This window comes from Natator depressus, chromosome 3 (assembly GCF_965152275.1).
Source record: "Natator depressus isolate rNatDep1 chromosome 3, rNatDep2.hap1, whole genome shotgun sequence".
In the NCBI taxonomy this organism is placed as follows: Eukaryota; Metazoa; Chordata; order Testudines; family Cheloniidae; genus Natator; species Natator depressus.
The window spans coordinates 105,730,170-105,757,136 of NC_134236.1; the positions used below are offsets into that span (position 1 = coordinate 105,730,170).

The following is a 26,967-nucleotide window of genomic DNA, read 5'->3' on the forward strand; positions in this document are numbered from 1 at the left end:
CGTCTCACCGGCAGGGCGCCTGACACGCAATTAACGACTGGGTCCTGTTTGGACTCAAATCCACCCGTTCAGCCCTCGCTTGCGCGGGGTGCAGGACCAGCCCCGGCTCACAGCCTGGCCCCGGGGGGGCGGGGGCTGCCGCGGGAGGCCCCGAGCCCGCCGGGCAGCTGCGCTTTGCAAGGTGAGGGAGGGCTGGAGCCCGCGGGCCAACTGATCCCCGCCGCTGCCGCCGTGCGGAGAGGAGAGGGGGGAAAGGAATAACGCCCCAACACGTACCGCCCCGGCGCCGAAATGCCCCGCGGTGACTCACGCCGGGCAAGCCCCGCGGCAAACGCCGAGGAATTTCTCCGGTTCAGGCGGGACGGGCCGGGGCGGCGGCGGCGGCCGGGCTTGTGTGATCTGCCGGCGGGGCGCTGGGCGCGGGGCCGGCCCGCTGGCGCAGCGCCACCTAGGGGCCGCTCTGCCGCGCCGCAGGAAGGCGGCAGCTGTTCGGCGGCGTGTCACAGGTCGGAAAGTCCCTGGCGCGGGGGGCGGGGGTGGAAATCCCCGCTGTGCTGGGGGCTTTTTTCTCTGCTTAGTAAAATAGAAAGGAAAAAACAAGAGTCTTTACTCCAGTTTATAGCCAGCGCAGCAGCAGCAGCAGCGGCAGCAGGGAGGGGGCGGCTGAGGGAAGCCCAGCCAGACGCTGCTGAGGAGCCTGCTACTCTTGCAACCGCGTCTGGTCGGGGCATTCATGGCTCACCAGCTTGGCTCTGCCCGGACCTTGGCGCATTGGTTTTGAGAAGGATTTTACCCGCCGCGCCGCGCTGTTGGAGGAGCCCTACTGCAGAAAGGTACCGGGCTCTGTGCTGCTCTTTGCAATAGTGGCTTTGCTTGCCGGCTCCGTGATGGCTGCTCCGGGCCTTGCCTGGAGCACCCTGGGGTGACCCTGGCGTGGATCTCTGGCTTGTTTCTGTGGCGGAGGGTGCACTTCAGAGGGCCGTTTGGTAACACGAGCAAATACTCGGACTCGCGCGGTGGCAGCAGGTTGTAGCAGGTCTAATAGATCTGTGTTTTCATGCCCCCATCTCGGATAGTTTGGGGTGTTCTTGACTTTAAAAACTTCGCCGGCCATTCCAGCACGTAAATAGGAGGAGGAAAGGGGATTTGGAGAGCAGACAGAAGCAGGGGCACGTATACATGTAATTACGCACTGACACACCGCTGTGGTGTTGTAAGTTACATAATTATTGATGACAGCTCATGTAGGTAGTTATGACAGACCTATTCTTCTGCTTGTTTTAAAAACGTACCGTGTGTAACTATTTGGTGGCTTATGGAATACCAACGATGGAGGAGGAGAAGTGGATTGGCGATTATCGTCTTGTCTACGCTAACAGTTTTGTTCCAGTTTCCCACCATTATAACACTGGTGGAGTGTTAGTGTAGACAGGTTGCCACTGTCATTTGGGCCCGTACTGGGTAGAGTTCAACAACACAGTGGGTAAAACACCAGTGGGTTGTCTAAACTGATGCTCCCACCATTGCTAGGTTCCAGCAGTGAGAAATTTTGAAGAAAAACAAGCTGCATGTACACATGTCAAATTGCCCAGTAGGGGGTACAGAGCTGGACTGCAAACTCAGAACCAGGGTCTGTTCTATTAAAATCTTACAGCAGAAGTATAATGTATGTAAACATATGTTTAAACCTTCTATTTGCGATTTTTAAAAAAAACACCCCCTTGTGATTACTTAGTAGTTCCGGATTTCTTTTTAAAGTAAGAATCTGGTCTTAGTTACAAAGTACATTAATATATAATACTTTTCACTTATGTAGCACGTTCCATCTGAGCCCCTAGAATAGAAGTTGCTAAACACTTATTAATTTGTACTGTACTTTATAAATATCAATGAATCAAACTTCCTATCACACTCATGAGCTAGGTAGGAAACTGTGGCAAGACAGGATAACTGAACACAGTATAAATTAATAGGAATTTTGCATGGAAAGGGGAGCATAATTGGTTGTTTACCTGTACCCAGTTCTGTAAAGTGTTCTTTCCTTATTCAACCACTTGCTGTAAAGTGTACTATGATACTTTATGAAGATGATATATATCAACTGTAATTAAACAGTGATAATTTTTGGTATTAATTTGGATAAAAACTAATAAAAAATCAGTGTTACAGTAGTTAGCATTCAGAGATGTTACTTTTTTTGGTTTATACACTTATTACCTAAAAGGCTTCTAATGAAGTTGTTGACCAGCCCATCTTGTTTGGACCTGGTGTCCCACATCCTGCCACCCAGTGGCCTACGGTGGCCTTTTTTGTGGTTTCTCTGGTGTACTGAAAAGCCAAGCTATTATATTTCTATTAGGTTTACAAATCCTGCTCATGCCTGACAACCAACTTTTCACCTTGAAACAATGCCCCCTCAATCTGCTAGGTGAATTACACAACCACCCATTTGTTTCTTTCACAATCAGACCATCATAGTTCACCAAAAAGCCAGATCCAGCTAGATGTTGATTGCCTTGCATGAGATGTTAAATACCCTCACCTCCCATTCTTTTAAAATTGTTATTATTTGTTAAACGTTGACAATGTGCCATACAAAGTACAAGGCCCACACAAAGACCATCCCTGCGCCACTGAAGTCAATGAAATTTGAGGGTACTAAAGTATCTGGCAAGATTGCCCTAATAATACCCATCTGTTATATACCACATTTCATCAGTAGATCTCAAAGTGCTTTGGTTGGTAGCCTTATCCTATCCGCATTTTACATTTGGAGAAACTGAGGCACAGAGCGGTGATGTGACTGGCCCAAGATCACTCAGCAGGCCAAAGGTAGAGACAGGCATACAACGTAGGTCTCTTGAGTCCCATCCAATGCTCTGTGTGCGGTTACATAAATATGAAAAGTATTATTGAATACGAAGGCTGATTTTTAAATAATTTTTGGTTGCTCCTTTTCACAGAGTTCATACAAATGACTTAGATCAGATTTTTTTATTTGTTTTTTAACATCTTGAAGAATTTTCTGTGCTTTGGTTTCTTTATCTTATCTGGGTATAAACTGCTTTTTGTTTTGTTTTTTAAATTGTACTATTTTAAACACTTTTTTAAAATCGTTCTTTTTAAATTGACAACTAATAATCATAAACGGCACAGACAGCAGCTTTCACATGTAATGGAGGGAGGCGGGAATGCACTTGGAATAAAGGGGAGGTGGAAATCTAGTTCTGAATAACATAGATTTAATACACCTTCTTTAGTGATAAACAAACTGGGTGTTTCATTGTTTCTTAATACTGGAAAGATCCATTTCCAGGGCCTAAACTTGCAACACATAATCAGGTGAGGAGTCCTTATTCATGCAAAAAATTCCATTGACTCAATGAGTCTCCGTGCATACGTAAGGGTTTGATAGATCAGGGATTGGAAGCTGCTGAAGAGGGTAAAGAAAAGTGCAGCTGGGATTATAGTATATAATAAATTGATGACCTTCTAATATTTTGTTTATATTGTCTCTCTCATTCCATTCTTAACTTTAACAATTTGTATGATCTGGAAAATAGGTGCAGTTCTACTGATGCTTGGGACTGGGGGAAATGGACAAGACAGGACATGAGTTAGTTAACATATATACTTTATAAAAACATCCAGTAGCATGTATGTTTTTAATACGCAGTCTTGGCTTATAAAAGGTGCCTTCTTTGCATGTTCCAAGACATAATGGCCCTGACAAATGGCCATATCTCACACCCCCTTTTGTATGAGCAGAGGACAGAACTCCCCCGGGTTGAGCAGATACGGGGTATACAGCTTTTTCAGCATCAGACACCCCACCACTGCCACCCAGGACTCCATAGAAACTCTTCTAAGCATGCCCACTGAGCTCTTCCATCACAGAGTCTCGGTAGGGGATGTGCAAAGCAGCTCTAGGCAGAGCAGTTTGGGGCAATAATAACTGCTAGGCAGTTCCCTTTGTAGCTATTGACCAGCTGCAGGGGAGCTATCACAATGGCAGCTACCAGAGCCAGGCAGATGTAGAGGGAGGCCAATATAGGTATGTGGAGGAGCAGTCTTCCATGCAGGGTATCTCTGCCTCTGCAGATAGGGGGTTCCCTTCCTGGTGTATCTGTGAGATTGTAATACCTTTCCCCCTGCTTGCTCTGTGCCCCTCCAGGTTCTTATCACTTGAGAGGACAATTTCCTGACAGATGTGAAGTTTGGTTTTCATTTGCCATTGGCCCCTCTCTGTTTGGCCCAAAATTAGAAATCACAATATAGGTGTCATATTCTTTTAAGACATTTGATGAGAAAAGACTTGCTGGGTTCTCAAGTGCTGGAACATTTAAGGTTTATATGCATTTACTTTCCTAGAAAAAAGTTAATTTTAAAACATTGAATAGGGGTGAGCACTGAGAGAACCAGTGGAAGTACAGGCATGTGCATGTACTCTGTGTTCACACTTGGCTCTAGCCTGACACTGTGAAAAGACCTGATTTTCCTAGAACAAGCGTAAGACGTCTGGTCCCCAGTCGAATACCTTTCAGATCTATGGATTTATGTTCTCCTCGCCCTATCCAGTGCGATGAGGAAAGGGGCAAATGGCGGTGAGCGTTACTTGCCCCACAATGGAAAAATATTGGGGTTTTTGAGCGAAGTGGAAATGCTTCTTCAGCTCTGCTGATTTACCATTGAGTAATAATGGGCCTCTAATTCCGTACCTCCCCACCCCCACGCACACATGCATGTGCCTCTGCAATAATTCTAGCGTTAACATAACCTAAGGAATGTTCCTCTTATGTAGGTGCCTTATTCTATACCAGGTGCCTGCCTTGTTAGAAATGTTTCATTTGCTGCTGTGTTAGTTTTAAACATCATATGAAGTTATAAGCCTGGGCTGGGTGCTAACATTACATGTAATTATTCTAGATGTCTGGGCGCTTTTTAATTTTGCACTGCACATCACATTGCTTTATGTAAGCTCTGCTACTCATGGGTAAATCTGAAGTGGTCAGAATCAGTTTTCTCTGGCATATGATCAAGTTGAAAGCGTAAAGTGTACTTAAAGTTCAACAGGTTCACTGGAGATTACCCTGCTCCATTGCCGATTAGACAAAGCTCTTGTTGTAAATTCCCATCCTCTTGATCTCCCCTCCTCTTCACCCCACTTTCATTTAAACTTCTCCTTTAAAAGTGCTGTAATTTCATTATGAATATATTCTCTTTTTTATTAAAGAGAAGACAGAGTAAAGAGACTGTGATTAGTAGTTGAGGATCTATAGCTGAGTAATGCTAAGAGATTCTTGGGTATGGATTTCATATTAATTATATAGTGCTCACTGTGGACTGTGTGGTTTACAGACAAAGTTGCAAACAAGATCTCTTCCTAAAGAATTTGCAGTCTAAATATCTATACCAGCAAGAGTCCTGTGATGTACATTAAGGAAGACTAAAAGAATGGTCTTTTTTTTTCTTTTTTTCCTTCAGGTTTCTTCTCAGAAAATGGCTGGCCAACAAGTTCTTCCCCAAGCTTTGTCTCTGAGCAATATGCTGAAAGCCGTGAAGATTAGGGAGAGAATTCCTGAAGACCTTGTCAAACCCGCCAGTGGAATAATTCATCACTTTAAAACTATGTACAGATATACAGTAGAAATGTTCAGAATGTGCCAGTTTTGTCCTCAGTTTCGGGAGATCCTTCAGAAAGCTTTAATTGACCGATCCACCCAGAGCTCACTGGAACATCAGAGGAAGCTGAACTGGTGCAGGGAAGTTAGGAAACTTGTGCCGTTAAAGACTAATGGTAAGTTATGTGTGTGTCATTCCACTAGTATTAAGACAGGGTCATAAGGACGTAGCACGTTGTGTTAATAGGCTTGTAGTTTGCATTGCTAAAATAAAAACGTAGTTGCTTTATTAAAATAACGTGTCTTTTTTTTATCTTAGCAACACAAATCAAAATCCTGTTAACACAATATGCCAAACCAATTCTTAATCTCTGAGGATGCACGGTGTGCGTCACTGATATGTCAACAGGTTGAAAGGTTCATGGACGTTTAATAATATCATAAATCTTTGGTATGGTAGAGTGATATGTCCTTATCGATGAGGACTTCAACTCCTACAATGCCGGCATTTTCCATGGTGCCTTCTAAGGACCTGATTCTGTACTAGCAGTTAGTATAGTACTATGACCCCTCATCATTGTAGTTTGCAGGCTGAACTCAGTTGTTAGTGATTTTTTTGGTATAACTCTAAGTACTGTATCAGTTGGAGTGTCTTAGACTTCCAGCCTTTAGCTCTCTGGCTGTGGAGTCATCCCCTGATTAAGCTAACTAATGCTGAATTGTGTTATGGGATAAGAGGGCTTTCTTTTTTCCCTGCTTGTGCATAGCTGCGATTGTCATTAATGACAGTTACATACATGTATAGCGAGGTGCATAATTCCCCTTGATTTTAAATGAGAGTTAAAGAAAAGTAGCATGTGGTACTGCTTTTAATATATTTTATATTATTTCAGGACCTTGGGGATGATTTGGGAGAGGTGTTTTATAAATGTGTGTCTTATAGTATCTCCTAAAGAAAACAGGGCAAATATAGTAGATCATGGGGCTAGAGTCCAAAGATTTTGTGCGTAAGAGACTTTTATATTTAAATTAATTAGCGGTAAATTCTAATGGATATGAGAGTGTGAGCTGTGAAATATTGCATGTTCCTCAATCATTTCTTTTCATATGGACATACATACACACTACCCAGTCCCCCTAATTCATATTTCTTTCTCAAAATCTACAGTGTCCCATTACTGCTACTCTTCCTACATATGATGAAATTTTATGAAGAGTAATACAGATATAATCATGAACATAGAAGCATCGTCTAGTGGTAACTAACACAACTACTAAGAAAACAATATAGGTCTATACGTCTGTAATAGAAGCCCTGATGCCGCAATGGACCCCACATAGATTGTGCCACTGGCTTCCGTGAGCCGATGCAGGGGGTCCACGCATGTGGAGCTCATCGCAGGACTGAGGCCACATTTAGCACTTGTTGCAGCATTTTGCAAACACTAAATAAGTAATCTTGTCACAAGTGTTGTATCACACGATCTATTTCATGCAGTATAATTGTAGCCATGCCGGTTCCGGAATATTAGAGAGGCAAAGGAGTCCAATAAAATATATTGCCTCACCCACAATATATTTCAGTCAAACAGATTAACTAAGAAAACGTATAACCTAGTGGATTGCTCCCTGAAATGAATAGAAACATTTTAGGCCCAATCCTGCTATTAACATAACAATGAACTGCACAGCACCCGCTGAATATATTTTACTGGATTGGGTGAGGAGTGGAGGACATTATTTGAAATGGATATAATGCAATGGTTTCAGAATGTGACTTGTCTACCGCTTGTACATGTGTGTACTAGAGGCATTTCTGGGATGTTAAAACTGTGATTTATTTGTTTTTTTTAATTGCATTGAGTTCAGTGCACTGCTCCCAGGTCAGTAGGGGCTGTTGGTACCGCAAGGCACTGGGGAAGAAGAAATGCATCTCATTACCTTCTGTGGTTTATGCAAAATCACCACAACACAAGGCCTGTTCAGGACAAAGAAGATAAACAGTGTGGGTTGGAGGGAAGGATGCTTCAGAGTAGGAGTGGGGCGTGCAGGAACCCCTTAATTTCCCTGGAAACAGTGTTAAGTCTTAATGAATGAAACAAGTTTTTCACATAGCATAAAAACAACGTTTTTAAGGGAGTTCATTTACTTAACCTTTAGATGTGTACAGAGTGAATTTGACAGTTTTTAGTCAAAGACGGATTTGCTATTTAGAACTCCTTACAGCTGCAGTTTTTTGAGAGCCAAGGAAACAAATGCTTCTTCTAGGATTTTGGTAACGTGAACTTTACCTAATATGTACAAAAGAGTATATATCTGGGTGATTCACCATGTATGCTCTGAGAATATGAGAATGGAGTAAATGAGGAAGGGAGTAGGAGGTATAAAAATTGAAACCATGTTTTTTAAAAAAAAATTCCAGTGTCTATTGGCTGTAGAGATTTCACTTGTATAATGATTAGGCAGTCATTCCAGCTCACCCTAACCACACCCACTTGGAAAGTCCAGTATGTACTTCATAGTTCAGATGTGTATACATCAGAACAAGAAGTACAATAGCTGTTGCTCAATTGCTAGTCAAATAACTTAACCCTGGGGAATTCCAAGTGTTGTATAGGGAATTTTGTACGGGTGGTTCTCAATAAAGAACTGAAAGTAAGTGCTATAATAAAAAAAATCTTATCTTTGCTTTTGATTTTGCAAAGGGAAAATTTTAACAGGATGCGTTACTTGTCTTACTTTTATGTCAAATTTCTTCTAATTCAGGCAGAAGACTTTTCAGTTAATATTGTGTATTTTTCCCTGATTCTGAGCCCAAAATATGTGGTTTCATTTTAAATGAGATTTTGCAAGAGAAGGTTAGGAAATCAGAAAATGAATTTCACCCTATTCAGAGGGCCTAAAATTATTCAGCAAGTCTGCAACCAATTACAAGTTTACAAAGGATTCATGGAGTGCTCAAGACCTTGTGCATGGCTTTGATTTGATTAGGCCTTTGGAAAACAGCAGTCATGAGAATGGGAAGGGGTTTAAAGCTCCTAATGTATGTAACAAACTGATACATTGGAAATAATCTGAAATAATTTCTTGTTGGTATCTTCAGATTTAAAAAATTACCACAAATACAAATTCTTGGTTCTTTGTTAACCTCCTTGCAATGTTGTAGTACAAGGAAATTAATGTGTCTTCGTGTCCTTAGATGACTTACGTCCCTTTGTAGTGAACAGTGAATCCCAATGGTGTCCAAGAATAGTTTCTTTGTGTCTTCCTTTCAGGATACCCTTGGGGAGGAAGAAGGGGCATGTGGTTAAAAGCCCAGGATTGGGGGAGGGATTAAAAACAGGTTTTATTCCCAGCTCTTAACATACTTTCTTGTGTTTACCTTGGGTAAGTCACTTAACTGCCCAGAGCAGGGGTGGGCAAACTTTTTGGCCTGAGGGCCACATCTGGGTATGGAAGTTGTATGGTGGGCCATGAATGCTCATGAAATTAACAATTCAGATATATTCAAATACACTTTATTTAATAAAGATACATTTTAGTGGAAATCAACATTAAAACTTACTTACGATTATAAATATACCATCATAACAAAGTATTACAATAATTAAACCAAACTTACCTCCTTTCCACACCCTCTTTGATTAATGTAAACAATGCAGCTGGCACTCCCTGGCCAGCTACTCTTCGTTTTATCCTCAACAATGGAAAATTAACACTATTAAAACAGCAGAATAACCTAAGCCAACAAGTAGCAGGCACATGGGCTTACATGTTCCAGGCTCTGATGGCGTATTTGGGTTGTGCAGCTGCAGTAACATGCATGCCCTCACGCAGGTCCCACCTGAACGCCTGGGAGCGTCGGGCAGGCAGAGCGGGGCAAGCTCCTGATCCCACTCCCGGGGGGCTGAATTAAAAGGTCTGAGGGACCAGATGCGGCCCGCAGGCCGTAGTTTGCCCACCCCAGCCCAGTGCCTCAGCTTCTCCTTCTGAAAAATGGGATAATACTTTCCTACCTCTCCGTGGAGTTATGAGGCTTCAGTCAATGTTTGTAAGGTATTTTGAGATTCTTAAATGGAAGGGGCTGTGTGTAAATGAAGACCAAATTATTATTTTATTTATCATTTTTATTCTGTCTTTCAAAAAGAAACAAGTCTCTGACATTTTTCACTAACCTGACACCTGACATTGAACAATACACTTCAGCATTAGGGTGAGAGGTGCCCTAGAAAAGCAGCAGAGATTGTTTCATGTAGGTCATTTATTACTTTCTTTTTGCTTTTCCTCTTGACAGGACTCTTCTGTCATTATATAACAAAGCAAAATGCAAGGCCTTGCAGTGCAGTGTCATCCACTATAGTTGAGCCCTAGACTTGCCCCCCCCCCCCCCCGGGCTATGCATTTGGCACAGTCCCCAAATCTGGACCCATGTATTTTCAATCCCTGTCTTCTACATTGCATCTTAAACAGGAGTAAACAATGCTTGTAGAGTAGAGGAAATCCCTCTCTTTACTGCGTTTATTTAATACGTTCTCTTAAATTTTGTAGTTTTGTTTAAATTTATGATTGATTTATCCTTTTAAGATAAACTTAGTTATGTATGAGGCATTTGCAAATAACTCCAAAATTTAGCTCATGTTGATTTATTGTAATTTTTCATCCTTTTGCCCATCAGTGTCAGATATAATGGGCTAGTTTACCCAGATTGGAGCAGGAAAGGTGGGATTTATACCTCCCTACCACAGCCTGCCCCCCTGCATCTAGCGGAGAGTCAACTCAGGAGGGAACGGGTGGTAGTTTTTGGCATCCCCTCCGTCCGTCCCTCAGGGTTTTCCTAAGGAGAGGGGCTCTAAGCTCCACCTTAGGAACCCCACTAGTGGAGGCTGTTGAGAGGAATTCAGGATCAGGTCTGAACTATATAACTTGGAATTTGTTCACCGTGCTTTATGGGTCAGTTGTTCCTTTTGCTACTTCTTAAAGAATTGTTTTTTTAAAAGTAACCAGTAACTTTCCCATAGGTGATGGTAATTGCCTCCTGCATGCTGCATCCCAGTACATGTGGGGTGTTCAAGATGTTGACCTGGTCCTGCGGAAAACATTGTTCAGCGCTCTGAAGGAAGTGGATACGCACAACTTTAAGCTTCGTTGGCAACGAGAGACACTTAAATCGCAGGAGTTTGTAGAAACAGGACTCCACTATAACACCAGGGTAAATTAACTTGACTGCATAGTGCTATGACATCGGGGTAAGCGAACTTGAGTGCGAAGACTTGGTCATGTTTACTTGCTTGGGTGGGACTATAGGGTGAAAGACAATTATGACAACAATCCTAAGAAGAAAAAAAGGATCATTATGTAGATAGCTTGAGAAACTTCTTCTTTGGAAGAAAAGAAAAAGATTAATAGCTTGGAGACAGGTTTTGATATGCTGTGCTGCAACCAGTTCTTGATCTACATGTCTGTGAGCTGGTGCTAAAGAATATTTAATTCTTTCCTCAGAACTGGGAAGAGGAATGGGAGAACCTCGTCAGAATGACATCCACAGAAACATCAGTGGCCCGAAGCGGGTTTCAGTACAATGCGCTGGAAGAAATCCATATATTTGTCCTTGTTAACATCCTCAGAAGGCCGATCATAGTTCTTGCAGGTGAGTCCTCCATGCCAGTTGCCTTTTATGACTTAATGTTAAGTGCAAAATATATGTCTTTGTAAATGTTCTGTTGCAGTGTTTTTAAAACCACAGAAATAACACATTACACTTGTCTCATAGTTGAAAGGAATTTGACCTTATTAATATTCAGTGCTTTTTCCTTAAATAGATAAAATGCTGAGAAGCTTGGAGTCTGGTTCAAGCTTTTCCCCACTGAACGTCGGTGGAATTTACTTGCCTCTCCATTGGCCAGCTGAAGAATGCTATAGATATCCTATTGTCCTGGGATATGACAGTATGCATTTCACATCACTGGTCACTCTGAAGGACAGTGGGCCAGGTATGTTGTATTCAAATTATCTGTTTGGGCTGTATGTAGGATTTGTATGATTTTTGGTATTTGTGTGTTTTCTGCCCCGCTTCCACCCCCCCCCCATTTATTGACAGTAAAACATTTAAAATATAATCTGATCAAGAGTTACATTTAAAATGGACACAACAAATGTAAATGATATATTCCTATTTAAATGTTCAACAGAGTCTTCAAAATGTAAATAGTTTACGTGATATATATATATACCTGCTAGGGCAACGGTTCCCAAACTGTGGGGTTTGCCCCCTGAGGGGGGAGGGTGCGGAGGAACATTTTTTGGGGGGGCACAGTGGGGCCTGGGCCAGCCCCTGTGCGGGGGGGGGTGGGGAGGGAGCACGTCTCCAGCTTTGGTTCCCAGCCTCAATGCCGGGCTGACCCTGGCCCCGCTCCGGGCCGCATCTCCTGCTCCCGCCTTCCTGCCTTGGCCCTGCTCCCGGCCACGGCTCCCACTCCCAGCTGCAGCTATTGGCCTTGGTCGCGGCCCCAGCAGCAGCTCCAGGCACAGCCTCAGCCCCCGGCCCCGCTCCCAGTCCCGACTCCCAGGAGGGGGCACGGACAGATTATATTACAGATGGGGGGCGGGGGTGGGACATAAAACGTTTGGGGACCGTTGTGCTAGGGCTTCTGGAGAGGAATCAAAGGTTGTGTCATATGGAGCCACAGTACCTATTGCTACTAAAGCACCATTTAGTGGATGGCTAGCTAGAGATGGGTTCAGTCTGAAGCATTGCCTTTGCTGCAGAGTATTGAAATTTATTGCAATGCACTGACTTTAATTGGGTGCCCTGTAGCAGAGGAAGCACTTTTTAGGGCTCGTCTACATCATGTGGCTGGGGTTAGTGACATCTGTGTCTGTGTGTTTGTCCGTGTGTTTTTTGTGTACCCTGTTGTGAATGGGAGAACACATTTCTAGATTCATACTGGGAAATTGTCCTGTAATAAGGTTCAAGAAACTAAACTGTCCTATCCAGGTTAAGTATAAAAAAATGTATTAGGACATTGAAACCCCAAATGGTTCTCGGCATGCCCTTGTGAGCGTCTTCATTCCATCTGCACTGTTTGGGAACAGGGATGTAATCATGCATGCTCTTTACAGGCACTGTTGCTGAATTTCAGAGTAAGCAAAATATCATCCCTTCATTCTGTTTATCATATTTCACGGTTATTCCCATTTGGTAAAACTCACCCGTTTTGTTTCACACAGAAATCCGGGCTGTCCCACTGGTCAGCAGTGAACGAGGCAGGTTTGAAGACTTGAAGGTGCACTTTCTGATGGACAATGAGGAGATGAGAAAGGAGCAGCTACTGAAAGAGTACCTGATGGTGATAGAGATTCCGGTGCAAGGCTGGGACCATGGTACAACTCATTTAATTAATGCTGCAAAGTGAGTGGTGGTGTTCTCTTCCTACAGCTTTATAGTTGTTGCTGATAAAAGTCTTATAGGATAATGTATTCAGTCTTTCCTTTCTTTCTCAGCAACATGCATATTTATATACACCATTATGAAATCATGTCACTATTAATAATAATGTACCTTTGGTGGCATAAGATGTTAGCTTGAAGCAGGCTCAAATTTAAATTCTGCAATTTCCAGTCTTTAGTTTCATAAGGTAGTTAATAAATTAGTCCTGTTGTCTGCCAGGTAGGTAAAGGGGTGTGACTGAAAATGAGAACTCGCATTCTTGTTTAAATAGCTTTTGGGCAAATTGTGCCTTGAAGCACATTCATTGCACTGGGGAAAGTGTGCAGCTGTTGTGGCCGAGTGCACTGGCTTCCGGCATTGTGCTTGTCCAGTGCAGCCGCAGGCAGAACACTGCAGGGGTGTAGTGTGGAGGAGCAGGAGGCTGACTCCATGCCCACCCTCTTATGCTTAGGATATGCCCCTTTGGGTGTAGAGGGCTTTTGGCTGTGCTAACCTCCTCCTTGCTCTGAGGGCACACTAACAGCAACATTCTGCCCACTTCCTGAACAGATGCATGAGGGAGAGACTCCCTGCAACCTCCCTTTCACTCCAGTCCCCGTGTGCAGGAAGTGTTCTTTCTGCTCCTGAAAGGTTCTGGATTGACCACCTTGAAAATTAAAATTCCCCACCCACGTGCAGCGTAGGCAGTGGTAAAACCACTTCTCCCGTTTTGCTGGGCTCATGTGCCTCAACCCTGTACCGAATGGATCACTTCTCCACATCTGCTCAATTGTGGCCTCTAACGTAATTGCAGTGTGGGGTATTTTTTTTGTGATGTGGACACTAGACAAATAGGAACTTCTCTGAGCCACCATCTGCTCATTTCACAGAAGCAGGGTTTCCAGTTTTAGATATCAAAGCAAAAATGGGAGTAGGCATTTAAAAAATATGTATCAACATCTTTAGAGATGGAAATTGTTTGCAAAGTGGGCTGGTGGGTCCTACAAAACTCCTAGTTTACTCTGAGCTGAGCCCTGGAGTGCTGGACTTCAGTGGCCGCTAAGAGTTTGGAGTTTAACATCAATTTACTCCATTACAAATGAGCTGTAATGTGCCTACATCTAAACGCTGAAAACTGCATTGGCCAGCATTCTGAGAATACTACCAACTAGGATTGTATCAAACCACTATTTAGAGGTGAAAGGCTCCATTTAACTTTACTAGACACCTAACTTTCAAAATATGTCACTCAAAGCTACAATTTACCATCATGTATTTTTAATTCAGCAATATGGATATGTAATAATTATCTCTTTACCTCCTTAAATTTATATGTCCTCGTCCAGTGTTGCTTATATTCAATACCATGCCCACTCCTTGCCCCTTTCAGACACTTATATACATGTTGATTGTTCTGTTTTCTTATTTGGTCTTCAGATTAGATGAAGGCAACTTACCCAAAGATATAAATCTGGTGGAAGATTACTTTCAACTGGTCCAGCATGAGTACAAGAAATGGCAAGAGAACAATGAGCCTATTACAAGGGAGACCTCCACCAGGAATAGACTGGAACTGTCCTTACCTCAGCTGTCTCTTGTAGAGGTGAAATGTGAAACTCCCAATTGCCCCTTCTTTATGTCTGTGAACACCCAGCCCTATTGTCATGAGTGCTTTGAGCAGAGGCAACAGGGAAATAAACCAAGGAGACCAAGCACCAAAACAGCATCTGAAAAGCCACGGATGACTGGAGCAGGCTCATCTAGGGTTGAGTTTTGTGAGCCCGGGAGAGGGCTATCTGAGGAGCCAGTGACAGGGCCTCATTCTGCTCCTCCAACAGCTCCAAGCCTTTTTCTGTATAGTGAAACCACTGCTATGAAATGCAGGACTCCAAACTGCCCTTTTACGTTAAATGTGCAACACAATGGACTCTGTGAACGCTGCCACAATTCCAGACAGCTCAGTCCTTCTAACAACTTGGACAACCTGCGACATTTAAACAGTGTGACATGTAAAATCTGCCTTCAGGACACGAACAGGACCTTTAATGGCATCTGCAGCTCTTGTCTCAAAAGGACCACAGAGCTGTCAATTGCCCATCCTGGCTTCCTGCCTACATTCCATCAGAGATCTCACTCTGACCCTTCACAGCTATCGCAGAGCCTCCTTCAGCATTCCTGTCATGCAGCACCCAGCAACGAGCTGCCTTCTGCAGTAATGCTTCAGGCTGCTCACAATTCGGAGGAAAGGAATGGAAGTAGCCAGTGCAGAAAACCTGGCTGCAAGTTTTTTGGGACTCCTCAGAATGAAGGCTTTTGCACTCTATGCTTCTTTGAGTACAGGGAAAACAGTGGTAAGTGAAGCTAGTTTTAGTTCCCTAACACCTTAGCTTCAGGTCATTGTCTCTGAAGATACAGGGTGTTTTTGTGGGAGTTTTTTGTGGGGGAGAGGAGGCGTTGGAAGGAGGTGGTGCTAATACAAAAATATCAAGGATGGGCCAGCCAATGGTGTAGAGCAGCAGCATTAATGTGATGAGAATATATCCTTGACACACTTATTCTTGTATAAACCATGGTACAAGATAAGGGTGGGATTTTCAGAAGCACTCAGGATTGGCCCAGTTCTGCTCCTACTGAAGTCTGTGGTAAAATTCCCATTGACTACTGTGGAAGGAGAGCTAGGCCAGCTCTGAGTGCTATTGAAAAATCTCACCCATAAACCACTTTAGTTGTGTTTTGCTGTGAATTGTCTGTAATTAAAGTGCCTTAATGTCACAGTGATAGGAGTTGTAGGAATCAGTCAAATACGACTTCATTGTCACTGCCTAAAGTCAGGTTTCATTAGTAATGCAAGGGCCACATTCATCCTTGATGTAGCTATTGAAGTTACCTGTGCAAGTTAAGTAAGAAAGACTCTGTTTAAAAAAAAAAAAAAAAGGTGGTTATATATTAGAAGATCAGCAGTCACTTTAGTAGTGGTCACGTTTGGGAAGTTACATTATTAAAATGTGCCTATTTTAACCATATTTTATTAGTTCTGTGTTGTATGTGAAGTCAGGCCCTCATATGGGCAATATTCTGTAGTTAAATCAAAGGATACAGTCTTTACCCGTTACTACTCTTCTCTAAAATGAGCAAGGATCTCTCGGGGGTAGTACCAAGAGATGAGTGTAGGAAGGGAAATAATGCATCTGTCTTGCAGAATAGCTCATTGATGACACTAGTGGAGTACAGTCTGAAACTTTTCACATACCTTCAAGTTATGGAAGCTCTCTGGTAGATCATGTGGTAGCAGTTATGTGTGTTAGCAGTTTTTATTTTCAGAGGTCATTCACAACATAATTTTTTCCAGTTGTGTATACTGTATTCCACAGCAATCTGTCTATGTAGGCTTTTTAATAAACCAGTGAAATGTAACCCATTCATTGCTGGTCCTTTGCGCTACCATTTCTATTTAACATTCCACTGAAATTGCAGGGAAATATTGGGATGAAATCCTGGATCCACTGAAGTCAACAGCAAAATTTCCCTTGACTTCAGTGAGGTCAGGTTTATTCTTCTGGTCCTTTTAGCAACTGTGATCTAACTTGAAAGTACAGAAGGAGGCAAACTTTGATTGAATTGTTTCAGCAACTTCTGATTTAAAAATAAAATTAGTAGCCACCATTATTTATATATCTTAAAAAAGGTGAATCTGTTCTGAGTATTTGGGGTGGCCTCATACCTACTTGAGGCTAGATGACTTGTTTGGGAGACCAAAGAATTCTGTGTTGCCTTTCCTGTAATCAAAAGTGTTGTTCTCATTCAAATAACCTCTCTCTTCTTGCTTTGTGTGGTAGGCAGTGCCTCACTACTTCATCAGAGAAGGTCTCAAAGGAATTCTCCTGCTTCTGGACAGCCTGGGACCTCTGCTGCCACATTCCATAACACCATTTCCTGCCTGGGGCGAGAATGTGGCACCCTGGGCAGCACTATGCTTGAAGGATATTGTCAGAAATGTTTTATTGAAGCACAGACTCAGCGATTCCGTGAAGCCATAAGGACTGAACAGCAGCTAGTGGGACAATCTGAAGTAAGTGAAACTATGGGAATCTTCCCCCAGTGTTGAACCCTGTACCCTTCACCCTAATATATCTTAATGAACAGTTTCAACTGTAGAATAGAAAATCCCCACGTTACTGCACCTCCACTTTCTGAAAAGGAAAATTTTGAGTAAGTCACTACTCTGCCTTCCGGAACTGAGCAACCAGGGAGGTGTGGAAGTCTTTCCCATGTTACATCTACAGCAGACACTGTGGTGATGAACACCACAAAATATCTTACAAGAGCCTTTGTCCCATTAGCATGAAAAGCCTTGGAGCAGTCATAGAAGAACAGCATCAGTGGCTACAGATTTTTCTTTGACACTCCTTTGAGGCAACACAGCCAAGTCACTTCACGGTTTCTAAAATCTAGTACAGCACATCAAGATTACTGTATAGAGGATTTAGCCTTGCTTCATATTGATTCCAAAGGGGGAGGGGATTTTTCAACTGTGTTCAGTGTTGCCCTAGCTCTGCTCAGATTTAAGTGTATGGGAGTTTTATCATCAAGTTCACTAGGAATAAATGGGCCAATGCTGAGTGCTTTTGGAGATCTCCCCCTTCACAGCTGTGAAACCACATCAGGCAAGTTAGTCAGCTTTAGTAATGTCCAGCATCACCTTTATTTAGTTAATTTTGGAGAGAAGCGGGGGGGCGGAGGTGTTAAGTAGAGAGTTTTCAGGGAGGAAACTTTTTATAATAAATGAAAGCCTTTTAAGATTCTGTCTGATAAATCCTGGCCCATAACAAGCTTGGAGCTTTGTGCTCTACTGTAGTCTCAGAAGAAGGAAGTCTCTACCTAGAAATGGAAAAGGCTGGTGCTCTGGAAATCAGATTCTTGGAAAGCTCTTGTAAATAGTGCTGCAGCACTTCTTGCTGCCACTATATACTGAACAAACCTGAAGTGGTTAAATACCAAAACATAGCAGCGTCCAAAGCAATTAAAAGCCACTTATGCTGCCAGCATTGCAACTGACAGGTTTTTTTTTTGTTTTGTTTTTTTAACCTTTACAGAGAACTGGGCAACACAGAGACTCACAGGTATCAACAGTGGGGAGCCAAAAGCGAAAGTGTGCCACGACTTCTTGTAGGAACAACTTAGCCTGCAGAAACGATGAGCTGTGTCAGGAGTGCCAGCGAGTTCAGTCTGGGAATCCTAGAGGGCCAGCTGTAGAAGAGCCTCCGAAACAGCGCTGCCGAGCCACTGGCTGTGATCATTATGGCAATAATAAGTGCAATGGCTACTGCAATGAATGCTACCGGTTCAAACAGCTATATGGCTAGCGGAGAAGTGCTGGCAAAGAGCAAGGAAGCAACATCTGCTTCTACCTCGCTGAAATGGTGCTATGTCCAAAACACTTAAGAGGCCAGCCATGGCACGGTCCATTTGAACCGTGTGACATATATATGGCTTTAGGGGGAAAATAAGCTGTCTGGTTTTGTACATATTTACGTCCATGAGTATGAATAAATATCCACTTAATACAAACACTGCATACATGGTCCAATGAGAAGTCAGTTTGCTTTCCGCACAGAGGAATCTTGCAGGAATGATCTGCTATAATGCTGACTCCAAACTCCCTCTCCTCTCGGATTTAAAATTCCTAGAGTGCATACTGTGGCAAAGTAAAGCATTTGAATACAGAGGACTTTGCCTCTGCACTAATACCTCCTCTGCACCTTGTCAGAACTGATCATTCAGAGTGCAAGAACGTTCAACCAATGTCTGAGATGCAGAGCTTCTTGAATTGGCCTGAGTCAGTGTTTTGCTCAGTGTGAGGCTGGCCTTTCTTGAGAGGACTCCATTCTCGTCCAGGGGAGTCTGGTGCAAGCTGGGGGTGAGGACGTAGATAAGAAATTTGTTTTTGCTTGCTTAGTTGCCTTTGTCTAAGAGCTCTGTCTTGCATGTAGAGTGTTCTGGTTGGTTCTGTGTTTGCTGAGCCCTGGGCAGAAAGAAGTCAGAAATGAAGGACAACTCGCGGCCTTCCCAGTCAACATGTTTAACCAATGTACCTCCTTTCCAAAACCCAGAAATAATAGGGACCCAATGAGTAAGCCTATGACCATCAGCTACAAATCCATTTACATGAAGGGAGGCCTGAACACTCCCCTCCCCATCCCCTAGGGAAGGAAATGCAAGGTATGAGAAACAGCCCTAGGTTTCAGTGCTGCTGCCAAACTGACCCTGTCTGCTTTGGTGTAGGAGGAAGCACATTGCAGTCAGAGCTGTGCAAGCTGCTCTTTTCTTATTTTATTGCCCCCCCCTTTTTCTGGCATCGAGGGCCCAATCCTGCAACATGACAAGCGCCTCTTGTGCAGCGGTCAGAACCATCACCTCCTGTTTTGGGAGTTAAGGGCACAACACATCTCAGGATTGGGCCCTGATTATCTCTGCAGTTGCTGCTCAGATATTTTTATGCCTTCCAGGGTATCTGTTTGTTCAGCTGAAGGACTTTATTTTATTTTTGGTTTTCTACAGCGGCAGAGTATCCTGGACAAAATATATACATACAGTCATTCATGAGATCCAGCCCATGCCCTGCAGCTGAGAGACCAATTCTGCCGCTTACTCTTTCATATGTTAGAGATTACTTTGTAACCAACCCCAAAATGTAAGGAAGGTTTTAAAAGTAAGCTCCACGGTACACAACAGTGGCCACTTTTGTGGCTCCTGTAGCTGCTGTCCATGTCTAATGATTACAAGTTTGTATCCCTCCTGGTTTTAGAGTGAGGTTTGGATTTACATTTGCAGGAATGGTATGGCCTGGCTTTTGTTGCTGCTGTTTGAGGTTGGAAATCAAAGGGAGCGTTGCCATGGACTTCAGTGGGGCCAGGATTTCACTCCTGGAGTTCAGGCCTCCACTTCTCAAGCTACATTTCTTTCTCTAGCAAACTTGCCTTGTTTCCTCTGATTTTCATCCCACCCCATCCCTGAGTTTTTCAGCTTTTATTGCTGCTATTATTTTGGAGGAAGCACCATGCACAACAGCTGCTCTGATCTACTTTTCAAATGGAATCTTTTGCAACTGTGTCCAACCCAAAACTACTCGTTACTGAACTTTTTTATATATATTTGTGAACTTTTACAATAAATGTGAAACTGTTAAGATATTTATATTATTCAAATTATGTAACTTGAAATTTGCACATTTTAGGAATTTTTTTAGTATAATAATTTACTCATTGAATTTCACAAACGTTGACTAAGTAAATGTATAACTGCCAAAAAAAAATTCTCCAATATAAAGAAATAAATTATTGAAGGATTAACTTTGATATTTTACATTCATGATTAGTGGGAGAAGAACATATAGTTAGGTGCACAGGCACTGATCCAGGAAAGCATCTCTATTCAGGACAGCAATTCAGCATGTGCTTAAAGTTAAACATGCCCTGAAGCGTAGTCCTGAACAAGACATAAGAATGTGCTTTCCTGAATTTGGACCATGTAGCCCAGTCCTTTGAGGAGCAAAGTGCTATTGCTGGTGAGCATGCTTAAGTGTTACTGAAGTCAGTGGTCTTGCAAAAAGAGCTCCACACCTTTCAGGATACTGCATGTGAAGCAAACAACATCCTTATGGACGTGGATCCTGAGTAACTTCCGTTCTCATTGAAGTCTGTGTGAGTTCAGGACACTCAGCAGGACCTGAACCCATGGTGAGTAATGAAAGCTAAGAACCATCAGCCCTGTTGCTTGGAACTTCTCAGCCCAGGAAGGAAGTTCTTTCGACCGAAAGCATTAAATCCCCATGATATTTTCTCTGCAGCTTTCTGGGGCCATTACTCATAACTCTAAAGTCACATGAAGGTCTATATCACTCTGATGTCTCTTATGTAAATGAGCACACACACTGTCTCATGTGATCTAGTTGTGGGGGAACGACAGAGCAAATATATTTCACACACCCTGGTATTTCCCTAATCTTTTTGGGGGGGATTTTGATCTTCTGAAGCTTGATGATCTCTGCCTGGGCACCTAGTATTTCTCCTTGGGCTTCTACATTTCTTCTTTCCTGTATTGCAAGAGAAGAATATAGTTGGGGTTTCTCCCTTTGTGACTACTACTAAAGAGCTCTGCTGTTAGATGACTAAATAAAAACCCTAGTTTGACCGGGTTTCTTTTGTTACCAAAAAAGTAACACTTTTATGAAAGAACGGGCTTGGAAACAGTCTTTTGTAGCTTTATAAATCCCTGTAATATGGTGTCACACAGGAGTCATTTTTATTTTTGTTAAGGCCCGGGTGCCCTATTAACTATACAGTGATTCTAATGTGAGCCAAGCTGGGAAAATGAATGGTCAGCGTGTTAGCTGTGACCTTGAGGTTAAACACCAGCAGACATGGCAATTCATTGTAATGCAATATTATGCTAGTAGATAACCTCTGGTCCAGAAAAGAAGAAAGTCACATGCCATCCTTTAGCATAGGTCACAGAAGAAATGCCTGTGTTGATCTTTCACTAGGCTGCAAGACCGCTTTCACAGTGCTGATCTAGGGTAATGGACCATTTAGGCCGATAGGGAGAAACAGTGCAGTGAGACAGCATGAAGCTACATGTGACTCATGAAAAAAATAGACTTCACCTAACTACAGTTACTTTTTAACTCTGATATTCCAAAGGCCCCAGCCAGGGTCACAGCCACATTGTGGTAGTACCATGCAAATAACTTCAGGAGAGGTGGCCCTGCCTTGAAGAGCTTACAGTATAAGAACAAGATCATGGCTGAGGCAGTACACCCACACAAGAGCATAAAACGTCACATTTTTTACTTTGGGTCATAGAGCCATGTGAGTAGGGGTAAACGGGTTTGTGTCAATCCTTCCCATCATCACCTTCAGCCAGTGGTCAGATGTCTTATTTAATTAGCCTGTCTTGTTATAGTCCCTGTACGCCTCAGTGCAGAGACTGCCGTTAATCCAGTAGCAATCTCTGAAGTTAAGGATTTTGAAAATCAGGAATACAATCAAATGGAAATGAGAGAGGAGTGTTTGGCTGACTGAGTTAGTCTCAATTACCTAATAATAATAGTAATTTACACCATAGCAGTCTTTCATTCCAAAATAGCCATCAGTGCTTTAGACTATAGATCTAAAAACAAAGAAATGCCCCTCCACACACTAGCAGTATGGAAAAATTATTTCAGAAAAAAATCCTTATGTCCAAAGCCTAATTCTCCTGCTGAGGGATACAAGTGACTCCCATTCAAGTCAATAGGAGTATAATCAACCATCCCCTCTTCTTGGTTGTCGAGACAGCAGCACACCAACTCACTGATAGCAGTGAGTGCTAATAGAAATTTAGGAGTAAATTACAGATTTCCAGTTTCCCAAATGAGTGGCCATAAAGACTAAGTCATTATGACATGATATCAGGCCTTGAACCCAGATCCATGGGGGGGGGGGGGTGTTGGGGTCACCACATGAAGTGTTGGGAATCTTCACACTCCAATCCTCCACCTGGCAGCTTGCAGGCAGCAGCTGGGATCAGGGTCCATGAAGCCCAACTGGGGCTCAAGCCCTACCCTTATGCTCTGGGAGAACTCCAAGGCTCCTGATTGGGCCACAGCCCCTAATTAAGAAAGAGGCAGAAACTGGAAGTTCTCCGAACAGTGGGGCTGCATCCTGCCTGTTCTTTTCTTCTGGTATCCTGGTTTGGCCTGACTCTTGGTAACTGCCTCCTGGTTCCTGTCCTCCAGTTCTGTCATCTGATTCTGGCCTCCTGGTAACCTGGCTTCCCAGTATCTTGACTTGGCCTAATTCCTGCTAATTGGCTCCTGCGTCCTTGGTCTGTGCCTGATGCTAATCCCTAGGCCAAGCTGCCCACAGCCTGGACCTGGCATATACAGTGATCTCTAAAAATAAAGTGTGATCCCACATGCAACATAAGGGGTTTCCATGGGCTATATGCTGCAGGTGGTACATATTCTCAGCTGGTGTAAATCAGCATAGCTCCATTTCCTTCAGTAAAGCTGTACCTATTTACACACCTGAGACTTTTGCCCATAATGTGCAGGATAGTTACTTCCCAAATTACCAGTGCTTATGTTCATTATAGCCTTATTGGGCACCTAAAATTAGACTATATTATTTTTTAGGAAACTAAATGCCATGGGTGGCCTGATCTTTTTTTTTTTTCAGAGAAAATTTTCAAAATTACCATTGAAATCAGTGCACAGATGAGCCAGAGTTAGGTGCCTCCCTCTGCTCATGATCCTCAGCTGCGAGCCCTCTCCTGGAGGGCCCTATGCCTTAGCAGCTGAAACTCTCTCTCTGTTTCCTGCTCACACTCAGTACCTGTCCCATGCTTGCCCTAGGTGTGCCTGTGTACCCAGCTGTCTTTTGTACAGGTGCTCTGCTGCCCTTCAACCTACCCGTTTCCTGCCTCCTGATGAGGGGACTGGGCAGGTAACCGATGTTAGGCGTGCTCTGATCATGCCTATAGGATTGGTGCTTAAATGGTGGACTTAGGTGCCTAAAGAGGCAGCTAGATACTTAGATGCTTTTAAGGTTCTGGGCAATTTGGGTATGTCTACTCTGCAATTAAATACCCCTTGCTGACCTGTGTCACCTGACATGGGCTAGCCCTGGGTGTTTAATTGCAGTGTAGCCATACCCTCACTTTCCCATGGGCATAAAAACACTTCTTTACCTCAGAGGTGTGGTGTAAGGATAAATACTTTATTATCTTGTGAGGTTCTCAGATACTATATGGGGGGAGCCATATAAGTACCTAGCATAAAGTTCTATTTATTTACAATGTTGGTCATTGGCATAGCCGTGTCTATTTAGCTCGCTTAAGTATTTCTAAGGTATTTTTATTCTGACTGGTGAGGCCACACCTGGAGTACTGTGTCCAGTTTTGCCCTCCCCCGCCCCCCACTACAGAAGGGATGTGGACAAATTGGAGAGAGTCCAGCAGAGGGCAATGAAAATGATTAGGGGGCTGGGGCACATGACTTATGAGGAGAGGCTGAGGGAACTGAGGTTATTTAGTCTGCAGAAGAGAAGAGTGAGGGGGGATTTGATAACAGCCTTCAACTACCTGAAGGGGGGTTCTGAAGAGGATGGAGTTAGGCTGTTCTCAGTGGTGGCAGATGACAGAACAAGAAGCAATGGTCTCAAGTTGCAGTGTGGGAGGTCTAGGCTGGATATCAGGAAACACTATTTCATGAGGAGGGTGGTGAAGCACTGGAATGGGTTACCTAGGGCGGCGGTGGAATCTCCATCCTTAGAGGTTTTTAAGGCCCGGCTTGACAAAGCCTTGCCTGGGATGATTTAGTGGGTGTTGGTCCTGCTTTGAGCAGGGAATTGGACTAGATGACCTCCTGAGGTCTCTTCCATCTCTAATATTCTATGATTCAATATAGCACTGTAGTATCTAAGGCCCCAGTCCTTACACTGAGCTTAACTTTATACAGTGTGACTAGAACCACACCACACTAAGTTAGGTGCCGATCTTGCAAAAACGTTTGCATGTGCCTAAGTGAGGAGGTCTGAGGTGCATATCTTGGTTTGGGGAGGGCCCCAGGAACCGTACCGTTTTACTCCAGCGTACTTCACTATAACATAATAGAAAACCACACAACCGAAGAGTCACAATTTCAGTTTGTGTTATACTAACAAGGCTTTTTTTAAAAGGGGATTAAAAATAGAGGATTTAAAAACCCAGTTGCTCAGTTTTTCATCTTGCTAGAGTCACATGTCATACAGTAAACATATTGTAGGTGGGAAGGGTTTAAAAATTAGCATGACTAGATATAGTAATTTGTGTCCTAGTGCATGTTTTCTCCCTCATTAGTGATAAATACTGTCATGACACCAGTGTTTGCTGGGGACCGAAGGGTTTTTCTCAAGCAGTAGCTTTAGATAACCTACTGTATCCTCTTTGATAACTTCTGGGTTTCAAAAAGAAACATGAAATAAGATCAGGTAATTTTACTCGGGAGTTTTATGGTGACTGCCTTTTGTTCCAATGTTAATTTTCAAAAAACTCCATATGTCTCATCTTGAAAGACAACCTACGTCATGTTACCCAGACTACCCCCTCCTCCAGCCTGTGCTGCCTGAATAACATGACATGTAGAAAAGTGTTGTCCCCCCATCTCCCCTCCCCACTCCCTGATGATTAACCATGATGATTCTTTTGGCTATTGGCTTTTTAGTTAAATGATTATACGGATGCTTAGTGTTGGGCAGGAAGTAAGATTTCCCCTGGTGAATTACCGCAGTGGGGAACTTAAGTTTTGCTGTCTGGTTATGGTTTTATTTCAAGGGATTCATAAGCTACTAAAATATATGTATCTTGCTCAGATGATCTGGTCTAGTTACGTCTCCCTAGGGTTTTATAATTTTTAAAATATATTTTACTGCTTTTTTAGTGTCATTTAACATAGTGGGGCAAATTCTTTTTCAGTAACACTGGTGTAAATCCAGAGTACTTCCACTGACGGAAGTGGGGATTCAGTGTGTGTGACATCATTCTATTCAATATTTCATGGCTTAAATCTAACATGGAGAGTGATAATGATGGAGGTCAGTAGAAACTAAAATAGTTAATCATTAGTTTAAATTAGACTAAAACTAAGTTCTATTTGAAAGAAAAAGATTTTCTAATATTTTACTTTTCTGTTGTAATCCATTGTCTAATATAAAATTACAGTGCTGCATGGTTTCTTTCTAAAACACACATGCCAGGCTGCATTAGTCCTAAAATGATGATCATTTTCAGAGCTTTTTTAAAAAAAGAGTAGCCACTGGAAGCAGTGACAAAGTTCCTTGCCTTCAAAACCCTCACCCAGGTTTTGCAATAGAAGCCAAGAAATAAGATTCAACTGGGATTCAAACCTACACCCTGAAAGTTCATAAATCATCAGACCCCCCCCCCCATTATGATTTACAAAATGAAATCATGGGTTTTGGGGGAGGGTGCGGGAGGGTTGAACTCCCTTGCCCACTGCAAACAAGTGAGCAGCTTTGAGCTACCTTGTTGTCTCACACACACTTTTGCTTCTCCAAAACCCAGATCTTGCCAAATACCTTTTATAAAAGGGTGTGTTGTGACACTGGCAGAGCAGGTGCCTGCTCTTGCCAAGGCTTTAGGCCTCAGCCAAGCATTGACATATTCATTGCTGGAAACTAGTCCAGCTCACCTGTGTGTTAATATGGTTAAGACAGGTATTGAACTTCTAACACGGTTTAGTGTTCAGACTTTATGAAATGCTTGTATGGTGCTTCATGCATTAATCTCACTTATAGTATTATATAGCATGTGATAAAGATACTATTTAAGTTTGTGCTTTATAACTGTAAAAAACCTTTGCTCTGGAACTGTGAACCTGTCAGGAGGGATCATCTCCTGCTCATCAAGAAGGCCTATTAAAACTAAATGGGAAATCATAATACAAAGACTTTTGTTAATTTCCCCTTCACGTTTATGAAGAGGCAACATGCAAAGGGGCTCATCCCATCAGCTTGAATTTTAGAAGAAAGAAATTTTTAAAAATGACAAAAATCTTCATCTCTTTGTTGTTTGGACACTGACAGGGCTAGAACTATGAAACAGCAGCAGAGATCCCCAAGGTCAACCTGAGTTAACCCTAAAAGACATTCAGTGCTGACAGATTACCACTCTGTCAACTTTTGTAACTATAGACGGTAACTCTTTTGTGTAATAAGTTTACATGCTTTAGAATCATAGAATATCAGGGTTGGAAGGGACCTCAGGAGGTCATCTAGTCCAACCCCCTGCTCAAAGCAGGACCAATCCCCAACTAAATCATTCCAGCCAGGGCTTTGTCAAGCCTGACCTTAAAAACCTCAAAGGAAGGAGATTCCACCACCT

At 42.9% G+C, this 26,967-nt stretch overlaps 1 protein-coding gene across 1 annotated transcript; it reads left to right on the forward strand.

Annotated features, from left to right (window-relative positions):
* The first annotated feature begins 610 nt into the window (after positions 1-610).
* TNFAIP3 (TNF alpha induced protein 3) lies at positions 611-20,100 on the forward strand. The gene is made up of 9 exons (XM_074946971.1): positions 611-833; positions 5,485-5,797; positions 10,640-10,830; positions 11,121-11,268; positions 11,441-11,611; positions 12,849-13,029; positions 14,485-15,398; positions 16,884-17,116; positions 18,141-20,100. The coding sequence occupies exons 2-9, from the start codon at positions 5,500-5,502 to the stop codon at positions 18,408-18,410; spliced, it is 2,406 nt and encodes an 801-aa protein (XP_074803072.1). The 5' UTR covers positions 611-833; positions 5,485-5,499; the 3' UTR covers positions 18,411-20,100.
* Positions 20,101-26,967: the final 6,867 nt, after the last annotated feature.